General features: G+C 44.6%; 1 protein-coding gene across 2 annotated transcripts in view; it reads left to right on the top strand.

Annotated features, from left to right (window-relative positions):
* The first annotated feature begins 246 nt into the window (after window positions 1–246).
* LOC129837743 (transmembrane protein 145-like) overlaps window positions 247–13,580 on the top strand; it is a 38,186-nt gene continuing 24,852 nt past the window's right edge. The window contains exon 1 of one of the 2 annotated variants that reach the window (XM_055904160.1): window positions 247–556. In XM_055904160.1, coding sequence (XP_055760135.1) covers window positions 452–556 — 105 coding nt within the window. In that variant the 5' untranslated portion in view covers window positions 247–451. The remainder of the gene's footprint in view (window positions 557–13,580) is intronic. The other variant, XM_055904161.1, reaches the window with a different exon arrangement.

Genomic DNA, 13,580 nt, shown 5'->3' on the forward strand with positions numbered 1-13,580 from the left:
CATGTAGCCTATCCTTGGTGTGATGATTTACATTAATTTGTGTAGTTTTAGGAGGTGTAGCCTATTAGTCTTGTTCAATTCTATAGGCCTAAGCTAAGAGTGAACAACAGGCCTATAATGTGAGTGAAAACCCCACTCATCGAAAATGTTTGACCAGATAGGTAACAAATTAATTTAAACGTGAATGATTGATGTTTGTCTCTTGAATGTGTCGCAATCTGAGAGCGAGAACGCGCATTCTGCCTCTGTTACCAGTGAGTGGGGAAGAAGTTGAGGCGCTTATCTAAAGCGCGCTCACAGTTGAAATATTGGGGCCACATGCATCGGCAAAAGACGAGAACGCGCGCCCTGTGTCTTCTCTGCTTCCCTCTCCGATACTGTCGTTTCCTGCATTCCAGTTGATTGGGAAGGGGGCCGGGACGACCACTGAGTAGCGAAATTCTGGGATAAGATGGAGGTTTGCGAGATACTTTTGTGCCTGGCCGTGGTGTCCAGCGTTCTCTGCGTTGGCTCGGTTCTGGGGAAATACGTGAGAGGTATCGTCAACACCAAGGAGGTAAGGTGTTTGATACCTAATTTATCAGATGTGACAATGACACCATTATTAGACTCGTCAGCGCCTTCTCATGTAGCCTAAAGCCCTTCCATGTTTATATTCTATTGCGAGTGTGACGCGCTCCGAAATTGCCTGATCATTTTTATTCCAAATCAAGCAATTCCTCCAAGATGTTACAGGATGTCCATACTGCCTTGTATTTGTGCGCATCTCTATGCGTGTCATAGTGAGCGTATTTCTATCTACATCGTTCTGGCTCTGTTTGTGGCTCTCACCAACCGGTAGAAGCAAGCTGTGGATGTTTACGAGAATGTGCCTTGCAAATCCTTCTAGCATTTATTTTTCTTTGTGATAGCGCAAGGTGTTGGTGATATCCTACACTGTAACCAAAATAACTCGCTTCCATAATTCGCATATAATAACGGTAACCCCGCCGTAACAGGTGATCGTCAGTTGTCGCTCACGTCACATATTGTTTATTATTGGTTCTCCTCATCTCACATCAGCCGTGCTCCAACACTTAACACTAGCCTATTAATATAAAACATAGTCTTCTGATATCAATCTATTATCAATATCAAAGATACTATTATCTGATTTAATCTATCTGTTTCTATTGATTCCTTCTGCGTTTAGATGTTGTGCTCATATTGTTCCCATGCCCTGCTGTGAGTGACCACGTTATAGGTCGGGCAAGAGTAAAGTGCACCAGAAAGATCTGTGCCAGCCGCGACAATCCCGTGCACTGAGCTCTCTCATAACTCTTCTCATCTCAGCTCTTCTAGTGTCCCACTTCTGCATAACAGTTTGATGATCAGGTGGGATATGTAACCCATGTCATTCATGCCTCATAAAGTAGGCTTACACCTGTCCTACACAATATAATTAATGCCCCTTTCCCCTTTCCCTCTTCAAAAGGACCACAATGGAAATAAGCTTTTAAGCTTTATTGTGTTATCCTTGATGAGTTTCTTATTGTATGTGGAGGCGTCACCGGCTGGAGCGCCCTTATGTATGGATTTAAAAAAAAATTGCCTAATAAATTCAATCAATCAATTATTTCATATGTATAACTACTTAGGCTTCTTATCAGATCATGTGGCTTCCAATCAATAGCTATTGAAAATTGACAAACTATAATATAGTTAACTAGCTAAATACACTAGTGTTTGTATGATATCAGAAATGCTTATGAATAACATAATCCATATTAGATCTCCAGCTCATGCCAGACGTACTCTATACTGTGATAAGGTGCGTCTCGGTGAGAGGTGTAGGAGTCAGGCGCAGGAGAGCAGGGATTACTGACAAGCGTGTTTAATATAATAATTATATATACATAGTCCACCAATACAAAATTGGCACAGATCTGTCTATATAAGGTCCCACAGTTCACAGTGCAGATCAGAGCAAAAACCAAGCCATGAGGTCGAAGCAATTGTCCGTAGATCTCAGAGACAGGATACTGTCGAGGCACAGATCTGTCTATATAAGGTCCCACAGATCACAGTGCCTAAATAGTGAAAACAAAACAGAACCTCGTGCCAAACGCACGGAGGAACAAACTCAGTTCCGAAAATAAACTACACGTGCGTAATAACGAGAACAAGAAACATCAACGATAAACGAGCGCAAAATACCCACAAGCTTAATCCCGCACGAAATAATGCAGGTAACCGGTGCCCTATATACACACAGAAATAAACGCAATTGAAACCAGGTGTGAAAAGGAACACAGACAAAACAACCAGAAAAGGAAAAAGGGATCGGTGGCGGCTAGTAAACCGGCGACGCCGAGCGCCGAGCGCCGCCCGAACAGGGAGAGGAGTTACCTTCGGTAGAAGTCGTGACATATACGCTCTTCTCTTATGCGGTGTGTTAGTCTGAACCAGGGTTGTGTCTTCCCTCAAACACCATGTCACTGCTCTGAATGGACTGAAACAACACTCATCTGGACATGTTGATATAGGGTGGGTGGGTGTGTGTTGTCCAGTGGGACTGTTCAACACATCAGTCTTGTCTGTGGACTCCCACCCAAGGTCACACACACACACACAGCCTCACTCCTCCACCTCAAAGTCACAGTAGAGTACAGTCGTGGCCAAAAGTTTTGAGAATGACACAAATATAAATTTTCACAAAATCTGCTGCCTCAGTTTGTATGATGGCAATTTGCATATACTCCAGAATGTTAGGAAGAGTGATCAGATGAATTGCAATTAATTGCAAAGTCCCTCTTTGCCATGCAAATGAACTGAATCCCCCAAAAACATTTCCACTGCATTTCAGCCCTACCACAAAGGACCAGCTGACATCATGTCAGTGATTATCTCGTTAACACAGGTGTGAGTGTTGACGAGGACAAGGCTGGAGATCACTCTGTCATGCTGATTGAGTTTGAATAACAGACTGGAAGCTTCAAAAGGAGGGTGGTGCTTGGAATCATTGTTCTTCCTCTGTAAATCATGGTTAACCGCAAGGAAACACGTTCCATCGTCATTACTTTGCACAAAAAGGGCTTCACAGGCAAGGATATTGCTGCCAGTAAGATTGCACCTAAATCAACCATTTATCGGATCATCAAGAACTTCAAAGAGAGCGGTTCAATTGTTGTGAAGAAGGCTTCAGGGCGCCAAAGAAAGTCCAGCAAGCGCCAGGACCGTCTCCTAAAGTTGATTCAGCTGCGGGATCGGGGCACCACCAGTACAGAGCTTGCTCAGGAATGGCAGCAGGCAGGTGTGAGTGCATCTGCACGCACAGTGGGGCGAAGACTTTTGGAGGATGGCCTGGTGTCAAGAAGGGCAGCAAAGAAGCCACTTCTCTCCAGGAAAAACATCAGGGACACACTGATATTCTGCTAAAGGTACAGAGATTGGACTGCTGAGTACTAGGGTAAAGTCATTTTCTCTGATGAATCCCCTTTCCGATTGTTTGGGGCATCCGGAAAAAAGCTTGTCTGGAGAAGACAAGGTGAGCGCTACCATCAGTCCTGTGTCATGCCAACAGTAAAGCATCCTGAGACTATTCATGTGTGGGGTTGCTTCTCAGCCAAGGGAGTGGGCTCACTCACAATTTTGCCTAAGAACACAGCCATGAATAAAGAATGGTACCAACACATCCTCCGAGAGCAACTTCTCCCAACCTTCCAGGAACAGTTTGGTGACGAACAATGCCTTTTCCAGCATGATGGGGCACCTTGCCATAAGGCAAAAGTGATAACTAAGTGGCTTGGGAAACAAAACAGCAATATTTTGGGTCCATGGCCAGGAAACTCCCCAGACCTTAATCCCATTGAGAACTTGTGGTCAATCCTCAAGAGGCGGGTGGACAAACAAAAACCCACAAATTCTGAAAATCTCCAAGCATTGCTTATGCAAGAATGGGCTGCCATCAGTCAGGATGTGGCCCAGAAGTTAATTGACAGCATGCCAGGGCGGTTTGCAGAGGTCTTGAAAAAGAAGGGTCAACACTGCAAATATTGACTCTCTGCATCAACTTCATGTAATTGTCAATAAAAGCCTTTGACACTTATGACATGCTTGTAATTATACTTCAGTATTCCATAGTAACATCTGACAAAAATATCTAAAGACACTGAAGCAGCAAACTTTGTGGAAATTAATATTTGTGTCATTCTCAAAACTTTTGGCCACGACTGTACAACATATCAAATCAGCCGGAAAGGTATGTTCAGGTTCAGTGATGGTGGGGAGGATTATAGGTATGATCAGGTTCAGTGATGGTGGGGAGGATTATAGGTATGATCAGGTTCAGTGACGGTGAGGAGGATTATAGGTATGATCAGGTTCAGTGATGGTGAGGAGGATTATAGGTATGATCAGGTTCAGTGACGGTGAGGAGGATTATAGGTATGATCAGGTTCAGTGATGGTGGGGAGGATTATAGGTATGATCAGGTTCAGTGACGGTGAGGAGGATTATAGGTATGATCAGGTTCAGTGATGGTGAGGAGGATTATAGGTATGATCAGGTTCAGTGATGGTGGGGAGGATTATAGGTATGATCAGGTTCAGTGATGGTGGGGAGAATTATAGGTATGATCAGGTTCAGTGATGGTGGGGAGAATTATAGGTATGATCAGGTTCAGTGATGGTGGGGAGAATTATAGGTATGATCAGGTTCAGTGATGGTGAGGAGAATTATAGGTATGATCAGGTTCAGTGATGGTGGGGAGGATTATAGGTATGATCAGGTTCAGTGATGGTGGGGAGGATTATAGGTATGATCAGGTTCAGTGATGGTGGGGAGAATTATAGGTATGATCAGGTTCAGTGATGGTGGGGAGGATTATAGGTATGATCAGGTTCAGTGATGGTGGGGAGAATTATAGGTTAGGTTAGGTTTTTGTGAGTTTATTTATGTTTGTGTGTGATTGTGATTTCATATGGCTGTGATTATATTTAAGGAAAGTGAGTGTGTTTGTGTTGCACCATTGTCTAACCTTACCAATGAATCATTGAGAGGTCCAGGGGTGACTTGACTATAGTTGATTGGTAATTAATTGTTAATGAGGTTTAGCAAGCAAACCTGGTTCTGGAGAGAGGGGGAAAGACAGAGAGAGAGAGAGAGAGAGAGGGAAATAGGAAGGGAGGGACAGCGAGAGCGGGGAGAGATAGAGAGGAAGGAACAGGGAGAGAGAGGTAAAGAGGAAGGGAGAGAGAGAGATTGAGGAAAGGAGGGACAGACAGAGGGGTAAGAGAGGGACAGAGAGAGAGGGAGTAGTAGTGACCGCTGTAGTGACCGGATACTGCATCGAGGCCTAGCACTTGATTAATGGGCTGTCTAACACACACACACACACACACACCCTCTTTCACTCACATACACACACACACACACCCTCTTTCACTCACATACACACACACTCTCTCTCACTCCCTCACATACACACGCACGCACAATGACTCAATGTCTCTGCGTCACAATGCAGTGGCCGTGGGGTAATGAGAGGACTAAGGGGGATTAAGGTTGACACCCCATCCTCTGTTCCACTGCTCCTGTTTCCCTACTACTCTCCACTGAGACCGACTGGGCCTAGTGCAGGACTACAGGTGCCTTCTGGGCTAGGCTTACACTGAGCTGCATGGACTGGGGCTAGACTGGACTGGCCTGCTCAGAAACACTGTTAGGCTCTATTCCCTTACTGTTCCTTAAGCGCATGCCCCCCCCCCACCCCACCTGAGGATCTTTTTTCAGCCATATATTTCCTGTTTGAGGAGTACAAAATCCATTTGTCACTTAAATATTGCTGCAGTGATTGCTTTAATTTGGCTCCTTCGACTCTTTCATACTCTTGCTTGTGCCTGTCGTTTTCCCCCCCATTAAAGTTACTACCGTGGAAATGACGCCTCTAGCACTGAGATGCAGTGCCTTAGACCGCTGCGCCACTCGGGAGCCGAAGTGACAATAGTGGTAGGTGGATTATTTGTCCAGATCTGTAATAGGCTATAGCAGTGGTCCCAACTTTTTTGAGTCAAGATCACTTTGAGTCAAAATGCAAGCCGCGATCTACCGTTCAAATTGTTTTTTTACGTTACTTAAAAAATGTAAGCCTATGCAACATTAACCTAATGAAACAATAGTGTAGTAATGAGATTTGAGCAGTAGGCTATAGGCCCAAAACATTATTACAGCATATTGGCTTTGCTTGAATTGCCTTGCCAATGCATTGTTGTTCTTCTCGGACCGTTTTTAAAAATGATATTTCAACATTTGAGTAAGACTATATGATCACACCGGTAATAGATCAGTTGTTGTATTACTTGTGAGGCACAGCTGAGTGAGCATACATTTTAATAAAGTGCTTTATTTTTTCCCGGGCTGATGGAGCCTGCATCTGATGGTCAGTCTCAGCAGAGGGTGAGGGCAGCAGACTGAGGGTCTGCCTCTCAACGTCTCTCCGCTCTCCCTTTCCTCAGCTGACACTGACTGAAAAGGGACTCTGTCTTCCAGCTGATGACGAAACTCGAGTCGCACCGCATTATTTCTGCCTCATGCACAAATGTATTTTGTTACTCCTATGACCAAAGAAAGAAGACCCAAGCCACTAATAATAACAACGCAAGCCTATCGATACATTTTCCTACTCATTCATTGCAGGTGCAGTGCTGGTTGTAGTGTGAGTGGAAGTAGGGAGAATGCACATTTTATGGCTTATCAAAGTGTTGAATAGAAAGTGTTGACAGTGCTGAGTAAAAACATGAACTCACTCATCAAAACAGCAGCTCTTTGCTGTATTCATGGTTTTAAGGTTTATAAATCTCACAGTATCAACTTTGCTGAAGCTTTCTTTTACGCCTGCTACGTTACTGCAGACACAGTCATCTGAGCCATCCGATTGGCCAGTTGTAGGCCTATAGTGCACTTGATTTGCTACCCCTGGGCCTGCCAGGAAGGCAGAGTTTATACCTTCAGACGTGAAATGGTTCAAAATGTGAACACGTCGCCTACCTGGTGCGCGGGCAGCTGAATTAGGTGCACCCACCATCAACAGAGCGAGACATTTACATAAATGTTTGGTGTTCAACTAATAATGCCTTGGAGATCGAACAGATTTTTATTTATTGGACATTTGAGAAATCCATATGCATTGTGTGCTTAACCCATTAGGGCGTCACCCACACAACCAGCGTCACCAATAAACAAGGGATATTGGCCAAATGAGCCTCTTTCCTTGTGTGTAGATGTGTAGCATTACAAAGCTTTATAGCGTATTGTTTTATTGGTTTTTACTTACCTTAAATAATAATTGTCCACCTCATGGTTCAGCTGTCAGAGATTTGAGCACTAAATGCATCTGGGCATTGCATGCTTAGGCCTATAGACTTATATAATAGGCGGTGTCAGAGGAAAGCCCATAAAATTGTCAGACATTGACCCCCCCCTTTCTTGTACACTGCTGCTACTCGCTGTTTGTTTGTTAACAATGCATAGTCACTTCGCCCCCACCCACATGTACAGATTACCTCAACTAGCCTGTACCCCTGCACACTGACTCGGTACTGGTGCCCCCTGTATATAGCCTCGTTATTCTTATTGTGATACTTTTTATTATTACTTTTATTTTAGTCTACTTGGTAAATATTTTCTTCTTCTTGAACTGCACTGTTGGTTGTAAGTAAGCATTTCACGGTAAGTTCTACACTTGTATTCGTCGCATGTGGCAAATAAAGTTTGATTTGATTTAGGCGTCCACTGTACGATATTAATATAAACAATGTATATAAAGGAAGAGAAGCTTAGGCCTAGCCCCAGAGAGAGAGAGAGTGATATTCCGGCGGCATGCTATGACACCAGAATTATTTAATTATCCTTGTCAGATGGGCTAGCCTACTGCGTCTGCTATAGAGATATAGACGTACAGAAGGAGTCTACTTCGTTAGTTTTTTATCCTAATATTTTTTATAAAGATAACCATTATATTGTAAGGTTATGGGAGTAACTCTGTTAGGCCTAAAACATTTTTCCTCACCTCAAGTTCAACTGTTGGTGTCAGTTGGAGTGTCGGTGCGCACTCCCTTAATATCATAGGCCTGCAGTATAATAGGCTAATAGCCACATCAAACCTTCACACAACTTTATAAACTTTATAAGGGTAACATCAAAAGTAAGTACATTTTTATAGGGAAAATACGAGCAGGATATTATATTGTGGCAAACAAAGAAAAGGGCTCCGAATGAAACAAAACACTTACGAACTGGTCTGAACCTTCACGACTTTTAATACATTTTATTTGCCTAAAGCCGGCAATTACCAGCTAACCGAAACATATGCTCCAGACAGGCCCAGTTATTCATTAAACTTTAACTCGTGCTCTGCCTCCTCTCCAATCCGAGCGGCTATTCCTCACTCACCTAGAATCTAACGCTTCAATACAGACGTTGAATTGACAAGGGTACTGTGTGTATATATATACTTTTTACGGACAAATAAAATCAATCCAATCAAGAGATATCTGTTACAAAACACCAAAAAGTTTGATGACAATCTGAGATTGTCAAGCCAAATCTTCGTTACTGGGTAAACCTACGTAAGGAGGGATGTCTTTTCTGTTTGTTGAGATTGACATAATCTATGTATTCTGGTGTTGAAAAGGCAAACCATGATATTGAAGTGCCTGAAGTCGGCATGCTTTATTTATTGGTTGTGTGGTGCATTGGCACAGAAACATGTTGGTGGAAAACGAATTGCATATATTTTATATAATTATAAATATGTAATCAAAATGTTAAATCTAATTCCCCCCTAGCTGATCATTGTCTTCGACCAGCTCTGATCGTAGTGTAATGAAACCGCCAGGGAGAGTGAGCTCTTCTGTGGTGGTCAGCAAACCATCAACCTTCTGGCCCGTAGCCCCACTGATTTCGACTGTGCCTCAAAATAAGTCGTTATCCACGTTTATAAACACAGGTTCACGACAGTTAATGTTATTTGTGGGCGTAAACAAATATTTGTAACATTAGGGAGGGGGGGGTGCAGTTTTTTTACACCATGTGTTGGACTTTTGAATCCGAGGGTATCCTGCTATTAGCATTGTTTTTAATTAAGCAACGTGACAACAGTAATTAATGAGGCTGTCTAGACAGCACATGTGACTGCAGGTAGGGTAGACAGAGCATGTGACTGCAGGTAGGGTAGACAGCACATGTGACTGCAGGTAGGGTAGACAGAGCAGGTGACTGCAGGTAGGGTAGACAGAGCAGGTGACTGCAGGTAGGGTAGACAGAGCAGGTGACTGCAGGTAGGGTAGACAGAGCAGGTGACTGCAGGTAGGGTAGACAGAGCAGGTGACTGCAGGTAGGGTAGACAGAGCAGGTGACTGCAGGTAGGGTAGACAGAGCAGGTGACTGCAGGTAGGGTAGACAGCACATGTGACTGCAGGTAGGGTAGACAGAGCAGGTGACTGCAGGTAGGGTAGACAGAGCAGGTGACTGCAGGTAGGGTAGACAGAGCAGGTGACTGCAGGTAGGGTAGACAGAGCAGGTGACTGCAGGTAGGGTAGACAGAGCAGGTGACTGCAGGTAGGGTAGACAGAGCAGGTGACTGCAGGTAGGGTAGACAGAGCAGGTGACTGCGGTAGGGTAGACAGAGCATGTGACTGCAGGTAGGGTAGACATTTCAGGTGACTGCAGGTAGGGTAGACAGAGCAGGTGACTGCAGGTAGGGTAGACAGAGCAGGTGACTGCAGGTAGGGTAGTCAGCGCAGGTGACCTCAGGTAGGGTAGACAGAGCAGGTGGCTGCAGGTAGGGTAGACAGAGCAGGTGACTGCAGGTAGGGTAGACAGCGCAGGTGACTGCAGGTAGGGTAGACAGAGCAGGTGACTGCAGGTAGGGTAGTCAGCGCAGGTGACTGCAGGTAGGGTAGTCAGCGCAGGTGACTGCAGGTAGGGTAGACAGAGCAGGTGACTGCAGGTAGGGTAGACAGAGCAGGTGATTGCAGGTAGGGTAGACAGAGCAGGTGACTGCAGGTAGGGTAGACAGCGCAGGTGACTGCAGGTAGGGTGGACAACACAGGTGACTGCAGGTAGGGTAGACAGAGGAGGTGACTGCAGGTAGGGTAGACAGAGCAGGTAGGGTAGACAGAGCAGGTAGGGTAGACAGAGCAGGTAGGGTGGACAGAGCAGGTGACTGCAGGTAGGGTAGACAGAGTAGGTAGGGTAGACAGAGCAGGTAGGGTAGACAACACAGGTGACTGCAGGTAGGGTAGACAGAGCAGGTAGGATAGACATAGCAGGTAGGGTAAACAGAGCAGGTAGGGTAGACAGAGCAGGTAGGGTAGACATAGCAGGTAGGGTAGACAGAGAAGGTAGGGTAGACAGCGCAGGTAGGGTAGACAACACAGGTGACTGCAGGTAGGGTAGACAGAGCAGGTAGGGTAGACAGAGAAGGTAGGGTAGACAGCGCAGGTAGGGTAGACAGAGAAGGTAGGGTAGACAGCGCAGGTAGGGTAGACAACACAGGTGACTGCAGGTAGGGTAGACAGAGCAGGTAGGGTAGACAGAGAAGGTAGGGTAGACAGAGCAGGTAGGGTAGACAGAGAAGGTAGGGTAGACAGCGCAGGTAGGGTAGACAACACAGGTGACTGCAGGTAGGGTAGACAGAGCAGGTAGGGTAGACAGAGCAGGTAGGGTAGACAGAGAAGGTAGGGTAGACAGAGCAGGTAGGGTAGACAGAGCAGGTAGGGTAGACAGAGCAGGTAGGGTAGACAGAGCAGGTAGGGTAGACAGAGAAGGTAGGGTAGACAGAGCAGGTAGGGTAGACAGAGCAGGTAGGGTAGACATAGCAGGTAGGGTAGACAGAGAAGGTAGGGTAGACAGCGCAGGTAGGGTAGACAACACAGGTGACTGCAGGTAGGGTAGACAGAGCAGGTAGGGTAGACAGAGCAGGTAGGGTAGACAGAGCAGGTAGGGTAGACAGAGAAGGTAGGGTAGACAGAGCAGGTAGGGTAGACAGAGCAGGTAGGGTAGACAGAGCAGGTAGGGTAGACAGAGCAGGTAGGGTAGACAGAGCAGGTAGGGTAGACAGAGCAGGTTTTTGGTGATTGCAGCCCTGTTCCTTCTCTTATGTTAATTTATTCATAGATGCAAATATACATGGTGTATGTGAGCAAATGTCGCACATAAAATTGTCTTTATTTTAACACAAAATATACTGTATATAAAAAAATACCAGATACAGTAAGAACATTCATATATGAGTGCATTCTTAGAAAAAAACATACAATCAATTGAATAGATTGAATAGCTGAATTCCCATTGAAATCCCAGAACTCCATTCATTATGTGCTATAATTCATTATCTGATGGAATTTTAAAATGTAAAAAGTTTGGAGTATCTTCATCCATTGTTCAACTATTGCATTTAAGGGGAATATTTTTTTATTTATCTTTTAACAATTTTGATGACCATTTCCACCTTATTGGGTAAGAACAGGGTAAAACAGGACTGCATGGCCGGAAGTGCTCAGCAACTGCGATCGTCATGCCCCAAACAGCCCAGCCAGATAGAGAAGAGGTCGGAGATACAGAAAGACAGCTAGAGCGAGAGAGATGGTCAATACAAATGGAAAGACGTTAACCTGTTTGGCCTGGAGGGTCTAAAATTAGATTAATATGTCTGTGCAACACAGATTAATTTACAGGGTTGTGTGTGTGTGTGTGTGTGTGTGTGTGTGTGTGTGTGTGTGTGTGTGTGTGTGTGTGTGTGTGTGTGTGTGTGTGTGTGTGTGTGTGTGTGTGTGTGTGTGTGTGTGTGTGTGTGTGTGTGTGTGTGAAAGAGAGAGGGAAGTAGAAAGGAGTGTGTATTTCTGAGAGAGTGTAGTGACTTTCATGGTTTATATGGCAGCTGCAAACTCGGGCAGCATGTGGCAGTTGCTATGACAATAATGGGGGAAATGGAGGTTTGGTGTGTGTGTCTGAGCCTAACAAGGGATTCATTCACAGTCCTTGAGCAGTCATATGATATACCCCAGGCACAGCCCCCAGTCCCACCACCTCTCCTCCTTTGTGACTGCTCTGTAGTCATGGATACACCTTTAGCCTAGGACAATACAATCTAGGACAATAAAATACATTGAAGTGCAGTATGTAGTACTGTATGTAGAATGTAGTACTGTAGGTCTGGAAGTTAGGCCTCTTGATATACAGTACCAGTCAAGTTTGGGCACACCTACTCATTCAAGGGTTTTTCTTTATTTAGACTGTTTTCTACATTGTAGAATAGTAGTGAAGACATCAAAACTATGAAATAACACAAAATATATTTTATATTTGAGATTCTTCAAAGTAGCCACCCTTTGCCTTGATGAAAGCTTTGCACATTCTTGGCATTCTCTCAATTAGCTTCACGAGGTAGTCACATGGAATGCATTTCAATTAACAGGTGTGCCTTGTTAAAAGTTCATTTGTAGAATTTCTTTCCTTAATGCTTTTGAGCCAATCAGTTTTGTTGTGACAAGATAGGGGTGGTATACGGGAGATAGCCCTATTTGGTAAAAGACCAAGTCAATATTATGGAAAGAACAGCTCAAATAAGCAAAGAGAAACAACAGTCCATCCTTACTTTTAAGACATGAAGGTCAGTCAATTTAAAGAAGTTTCTTCAAGTGCAGTCGCAAAAACTATCAAGGCTATGATGAAACTGGCTCTCATGAGGACCCCCACCGGAATGGAAGACCCAGTGTTACCTCTGCTGCAGAGGATAAGTTCATTAGAGTTAACTGCACATCATATTGCAGCCCAAATAAATACTTCACATAGTTCAAGTAACAGACACATCTCAACATCAACTGTTCAGAGGAGACTGCGTGAATCAGGCCTTCATGGTCGAATTGCTGCAAAGAAACCACAACTAAAGGACACCAATAATAAGAAGAGACTTACTTGGGCCAAGAAACACAAGCAATGGACATTAGACTGGTGGAAATCTGTCCTTTGGTCTGATGAGTTCAAATTTGAGATTTTTGGTTCCAACCGCTGTGACTTTGTGAGACACAGAGTAGGTGAACGGATGATCTCTGCATGTGTGGTTCCCACCGTGAAGCATGGAGGAGGAGATGTGATGGTGTGGGGGTGTTTTGTTGGTGACACTGTCAGTGAATTATTTAGAATTCAAGTCACACTTAACCAGCATGACTACCACAGCAGTCTGCAGTGATACGCCATCCCATCTGGTTTACCCTTAGTGGGACTATCATTTGTTTTTCAACAGGACAATGACCCAAAACACAACTCCAGGCTGTGAAAGGGCTAATTGACCAAGCAGGAGAGTGATGGAGTGCTGTATCAGATGACCTGGTCTCCACAATGACCCGACCTCAACCCAATTGAGATGGTTTGGGATGAGTTGCACCGCAGAGTGGAGGAAAAGCAGCCAACAAGTGCTCAGCATATGTGGGAACTCCTTCAAGACTGTTGGAAAAGCATTCTTCATGAAGCTGGTTGAGAGAATGCCAAGAGTGTGCAAAGCTGTCATCAATGCATAGGGTGGCTACTTTAAACAATAT

This window comes from Salvelinus fontinalis, chromosome 38, assembly GCF_029448725.1.
Source record: "Salvelinus fontinalis isolate EN_2023a chromosome 38, ASM2944872v1, whole genome shotgun sequence".
Lineage (NCBI taxonomy): Eukaryota > Metazoa > Chordata > Actinopteri > Salmoniformes > Salmonidae > Salvelinus > Salvelinus fontinalis.